Source organism: Triticum urartu, chromosome 6 (genome assembly GCF_003073215.2).
Source record: "Triticum urartu cultivar G1812 chromosome 6, Tu2.1, whole genome shotgun sequence".
Taxonomy (NCBI): domain Eukaryota; kingdom Viridiplantae; phylum Streptophyta; class Magnoliopsida; order Poales; family Poaceae; genus Triticum; species Triticum urartu.
Window position 1 is genome coordinate 411,255,208 of NC_053027.1, and position 6,507 is coordinate 411,261,714.

At 51.7% G+C, this 6,507-nt stretch overlaps 1 protein-coding gene across 1 annotated transcript; it reads right to left on the bottom strand.

The window, feature by feature from the left end:
* Nucleotides 1-1,865: 1,865 nt before the first annotated feature.
* LOC125513837 (ethylene-responsive transcription factor ERF054-like) lies at nt 1,866-3,846 on the bottom strand. The gene has a single exon (XM_048679045.1). The coding sequence runs from the start codon at nt 3,652-3,654 to the stop codon at nt 2,269-2,271; it is 1,386 nt and encodes a 461-aa protein (XP_048535002.1). The 5' UTR covers nt 3,655-3,846; the 3' UTR covers nt 1,866-2,268.
* Nucleotides 3,847-6,507: the final 2,661 nt, after the last annotated feature.

Genomic DNA, 6,507 nt, shown 5'->3' on the forward strand with positions numbered 1-6,507 from the left:
ACTAGGGACACCGTGTTTGTCTATGTATTCACACATGTATTTAAGTTTCTGATCAATATAATTCTAGCATGAATAATAAACATTTATCATGAATAAGGAAATATAAAATAACAACTTTATTATTGCCTCTAGGGCATATTTCCTTCGCCCACCCCCCCAGGGTGTTGCCCTTGTGACACCTTTTGACGTGACTCGAACGCTAAAAATTCCTATGAATTAAGAAACCCCGTAAAGTAACCTAGAACTTTTACTCCGCCACCGCAAGCCTCTGTTCCGAAGCAATCTCATCTGGAGGCCTTTTCCGGCACACTGCCGGAGGGGGAAGCCCCAAAGGCCATCTTCTTCATCCTTGTTGCCTCCATGGTGATGCGTGAGTAGTTCATCCTCGGGGTTGGGGGTTTGTACCCGTATCTATGTGTGTGTTCGCTCTCTCTCTCTCTCTCTCTCTCTCTCTCTCTCTCTCTCTCTCTCTCTTGTTCTTGATTTGACACGATCTTGATCGCCCATGGCGTCCCCGACGGTGGAGTAGGATTTGTTGGTTGTCTTCATTAGGTTCGAGTTGCTTCTCAGGGTTAGGAGAGTTATGCCTTGTTATTTTTCTTTGTTTGGGCCAAGCACCCCATGTCCCTCTGCTCCGGGCACCATGTCATGTCGTCTTGCGTTCGTGCATGTGTTGTCCCATACCTTGTATTCTTTCTTCTTCTATCAATGGAATGATACGCAAGCTTTGCGTATGCGCGAAAAAACTTGATTTGAAAACGTTCGAGTAAGACATGGACCGCTCCTAGGGCTTCTGGAGGACAAAGTAGATGTGAATGTGGCATTTCCACAAAACCGTTCTTAAAATATGTGAATAGTTGTATTATTGTGCTATATATGGTTAAGAAAAGGGATGAATAAAGTTTTCTTATTGATATGAAATCATGTTATGAGTGACGAAAGGTTTGGATCGCAAAACAACTATAATCATCTAAAGCAATTAGTCGATAATATGTGAGGCTAATAACTAGGTGTTGAGGCCATAGGTTGGTCCCAATGCGAGGATTTTCAAAGAACAATGATGTTTTAGGACCTCAAATTCTCTTTTTTAGGACCTCAGTTTCTAAAGCCATTTTGAAATAAACACTTATACAAGAAGGTAGTTTGAAATAAACACTTCTACAAGAAAATAGTTTGAAATAAATTCTTCCTCTTTCCTCTGGGCCGGGCAAGTTTGTTGCCAGCACATACACCCTGCATGCACTTTGTGTTAGAGAAGATCATGAAACCCTAAGTTCCCATTGTTTTTTTTTGTTGGGTGCGCGGGGGGGGGGGGGGGGGGGGGGGGGGGGGGGGGGGGGGGGGGGGGGGAGCAATGGGGTTACACTATGCTGATAAAAGATCTAGAATAAAATAAGTGGCCCTCGATGTAACCAACATGCGGTATTGTGAGCTGTGCGAGCATAATTGGCAAGACAGTGAGAAACTCTATTTTGTGACCGGGCTATCTTAACAAACTCACGCTCCCACATGAGCAACTTAATCTCTTGTAACAAGTGACCATGAACGAGCTGAAAACAAAATCACTATTCATGTGCTAGTCTCTTCATCTAAAAATCTTCTCCTGTTCATATTCGTGTACATGATGAGCTGAAAACAAAATCGGAAGACTTCATTGACTAAAACAAATGCTTCCTCCGATCCACAATGAACGTTGCAATCTTAAACTAAGATTCAATTTTAGTTCAAAACCGTGACACTCATTTTGGTTCGGATGGAGTAAGAGCTATCAATTCATTGATCATGAAGCTAACAATACATATAACGTGCATGGCAGATGTGACACCCACATATATGGTTCAAGAATACTGCAGAAAACACAATTATTCAGGTAAGAACAAGAGGAGAGCATAAAAATCGTCTCCTCTTCCAGAACCTTTATTAGGAACCCTAAAGCCATACACAACACAACTAAAGATGCAGGAAACAACTGATGAGCCCTAGCTATCTAATGTCTAAAACTCATCTTAGAATCATCACGGAAGGATCTACAAGGATGGAGAATCAAATATAGCCCATCTTTGTCCCAGCCTATAAAATGCAGCTGGGGGCTTCCTTGCGATTTTCAGGAGAAAATCGATCAGAGAGAAAAGAAAAGGTCATGAGATGTTCCTGCGATATGATGATGCCACAAGCTGTCTGTTAAAAATCTGCAGCCTGTGTGCATCTCACAGCGTAGGTAGGTTCTGTACTTGTGTGTGTGAGATGTTCAGAGATGGGGGTGCGTGTCTAGTCCTTCCACATGAAGGGAGGACGAGGAGGGAGAGGAGAAGGGGGAGCGGCACAGGCCGTGCCTGTCCCTGCCGCCGGTGCCACGTGGGCTTCCGGCGCAGTGGGGACGTAATCCATGCCGGCCTGATCACCGGCGAAGCGAGACTGGAGTAAGAGGCCGTGGGCGCTGTCCATGTCGTAGTCCCAGACAGAGCTGCCCGGGCCCCACGCGCTGAACCATGCGTCGTCGGCGGGGCCCCAGACGCCGCCGGGGGTCACTGGAGCCTGCTGCATCATGGCCGTGCTGCCGTCGCTGCATTGTTGCTCTGCGTTCTGGAGCTGAGGATTTTGCTCTGGTTCCGGGAGGCCGCCCTGCTCTGCTGCGGACAGCAGAGGTTTCTGTCCAATGTTCGCTTGCTCGTCCGTGTGTTGCTGCTGCTGTTCACGCTGGAGCAGCAGCTGAGCTTGCTGCGCATGGGTCTCGTCCGGCGTCGGCGGAGCGGACGTGGAGGAGGAGGAGGCCGACACCGCGGCGCTGGCGCTGGTGCGGCCGCTGCCGCCGGAGCGGCCTTTGCCGAGAAAGAGGTCGGGGAAGTTGAGCCGCGCGTTCTCGCCGCGCAGCTTGAAGGCCTCGCGATCGTACGCCATGGCGGCGTCCTCGGCGGTGTCGAAGGTGCCGAGCCACAGGCGCGTGCGGTTCCGCGGCAGGCGGATCTCCGCCACCCACTTTCCCCAGTGACGCTGGCGCACGCCGCGGTACAGCTTGGCCGGGCCAGGCGGCCGCAGCAGGTGCTGGTACAGCGCTGGCGGCACGACCCCGCCAAGCACGCCTCGCGGACTCAGGTTCAGGGCCGCGCTCCAGTAGCGCAGCGCCTCCGGCGCCATGTAGTGCGGCGGGATCAAGGCCGCCGCCGCCTCCAACTGCTGCTGCTGCTGGGCATCGCCGAAGGATATCATCTGCGGATGCTGAGAAGGTGTGTGCTGCTGCTGCTGCTGCTGGAGCTGCTGCGGCAGCATGGGTTGCTGGTACAAGCTGGAGGAGTACCGCAACAGCTGCAGGAGCCTCGGTGCCGCCGCGGGGGACGGATCGTACGCGAACGGGAATATCTGCCGCGTCGACGACACGTGGGGCGGCAAGGACGTCGCGGGCGGCGAGAGGGGGTTGGAAACAGAGGAGGAGTCAGGGGAAGCAGGAGCCGACGACAGCGAGGACACGGAGCGGCGGAGGCGGCAGTCGGGGCTCCGCATCTTCTTCAGCGGCGGGAGCAATGCGGCCGCCGGCGCGTCTTCTAAAACCGGCGCCAGCTGCTGCTGCTGCTGCTTCTCCGCCGCCGAGCTCGCGGCCTTCCCCTTCCATCTCCGCTCGCGCCCGCGGACACCGCCACCACTATCCGCCACATCCATTCCAACAACTCGCTCAACCGCGCGAACCCTCCGGTTGAGTTCAACCCGGCCGCCGCCGCCCGCCGCAGACGAGACGAAACCAAGCAACTCACGTACGAACTGTACAAAGCTGCGTGGCGAACGAGAGAGGCTGCGGGGCGCGCGTGCGCGGGGGGAGGAGGGGGGGAGCCAATGGGGCGCGTGGTTCTGATCTGATTTGGGGAGATCGGCCGGCCGCGACGGGCTTATAAAGGTGGGCGGGCGAGATATTTTTGGGGAGCTCGGGGATGTTCCACGGGGGTGAAAACGAAAAAGGCGGTTGCCTTGTCGCTGTGTGGCGCGAACGGGGCCGTGGACGGTGGTCGGGCCCCACGCGCATTGACCCGTCAGCGCGCCACGGCGGACCTCGCGATGCGTGCGACGGCCGGAGGAGCCCCGCACGGATCGCGAGGCGTGCGCTGGAAGGTGGAACGCGGACGTAGCTTTCGGTTTGGTGCCGCGGCTTTGCACGGACGGCACTGGCCTTGGAGTGATCCGTCCGTTGCTTTCCTTGCACTACAATCCCATCCCGGCCGGAGCCCCATTATTCATTCTTCTCCACTGCCAAAATCGCGTTCTTGTTGGCAGGCTGACCGAGTTGGAGAATGCCCATCACTTCCAGTTCCAGTTGTTAAGCCGGTACTACTACTTCTCCAATATTCCGATGTTTTTCTTCTTCCAATCATTGAGTACTGTGTGCTCCATCTGCAATCAACGAGATGAGCCCAGGTGTATGGTTTGCAGACGACGCAGGACTGGCGGAAGATCTTTGCATTTGTTACGGAAGTACTACAACTACTAATAACAATTGCACGCATCATTAGGCTTATGTGGGGGTTGCATATGCCGAAATGGCAGTGGATTAGCTATACTTTAACTAGTGAACCAATCGGCTTATCGTTTCAGAAAAGAACTGGCCGAGGAATTTCCCCCTAGTTTAGGACCTTGCCTTTTAGTACTATAAACTGTCCGTCTATGGTCCATTCTGGCAACACGTGCCGCTGCCAACCACGCCTTTTTCTCTCTTCGTGCGAATCTGATGCGTGTTCGGAGATGTGCTGCTGGGAATGGTGTGAAAGGCGTTTTGGAGTGTTGATTCCGGCGATTGGTGTGTGAGTGTAACTTGTCACCACCTTTACTTACTTGGAAATTTCTCCTGTAAAATTACTCGTAACTACTCCTTTCATTTCAAATTACTTGTCGCAGGTATGGATGTATCTAGATACATCCATTTCTGCGACAAGTAGTTTGGAACGGATGAAGTACTTTCTCCGTCCATACATCCATATCTAGACAAATCTAAAACAAGAATTTCGAGATAGAGCGAGTGCGTACAAGTGGATGCAAGGTGGCTGCAGGAATATTTTTCTGGGAACAACTGTATGAACAATACATGTTCGTACATAAACGATTCCTTCTCCTACACGCACCATAAGCAGAGCCAGAGATGAGATCACCATGCATTAATCCCCGCAACAAGCAACTCTTAAACTGCAAAACAATGCGTTGACCACTTGATAGTGGCTAGTATTGTGAAAACGGCTGTATTAGTTTATCGGAAATGTTAACGCTCATACGTGTGGACGTTGACCATCTCGACCACACGCATCCATCATCGTCTAGTACTATATGCACGAATCTTGACATAATCTGGCTGATTTTCTGTGCCACGTAGGACAAGGCGTGTGTGGTGTGTGACATAATTCGCCCACACATCCGTTTTATCACACGGAAGGGCCGGTGTGTGGGCGTTTAGCAGTTCACCCACACATCAGTTTTCAGTCACGTACAAGGGCTGGTGTGTGGGCATTTGCCATCTCGCCCACACGCCCGTCTCCTCTCCCACACGTAAGCTGCTAGTTGCCATGTGTTTTTGCAGCGCACATGGCAACTGCCTCTAGTGTGCTTTATAAGCAGGTGGCAACTCTCTTTTTTTATCCGAGTTGCCATGTGTTTTTGCAGGGTACACGGCAACTGCCTAGTGTGCACGTAAGCAGATGGCAACTGTCTTTTACCGACTTGCCATGTGTTTTTGCATGGTACATGGCAACTGCCCCAACGTGCACGTACATGGCAACTGCCCTAACGTGCACGTAAGCAGATGGCAACTCTTCCTTTTTACATGGCAACTGCCCTAGCATACTTGTGAGCACATGGCAACCCTCTCAACTGCCTAGTGTTAGTATGAGGCAACTCCTAAAGTTATGAAATCATGGCAACTACATTAGATCAGACCATACATGGCAACTGCAGTTGAGCAACCATGGCAACTGCAGTTGTCCGACATGGCAACCGTAGTTTAGCGACATGACAACTGCAGATAAACGAACATGGACGAGGGTCTAGACAATGGCAACTGCGGGCGCGCGGTGGACGTCACGCGTCGCGTGCGGGACCAGAAGGGTACGAGGCCTGACATACGGGTGTGTGGGCGTTATCAATTTCACCCACACGCACGCGTGTGAAGAGGGTTCAGAAGGGGGAAAAAGATGTGTGTGGGCATTACTTGTTTTACCCACACGTAGATGTGTGGGCTGGTTGCTGTCCATGCCACACGAGACGTGTGGCACAACTATCCGATATACCATACGTATGATAGTTATCGGGACCCTAGTTTATTGTGCTCCGAGAATATGCTCGAGCAGGTATGAACCTCCAAGTTTCGGTTCCAGAATTATGCTCATCAGTGTCAGCCATGGTAGTATTATTGGAGGTTTATCTTTTACCTGGTGTCCTCCAAGTTTCGGTTCCAGATTTTTTTTGTTGCGGAAAAGACAGCGTGTCCTGCTGTATTATATTGCGAAAGTAAAATATGGTGCAACGGGTATTTACATG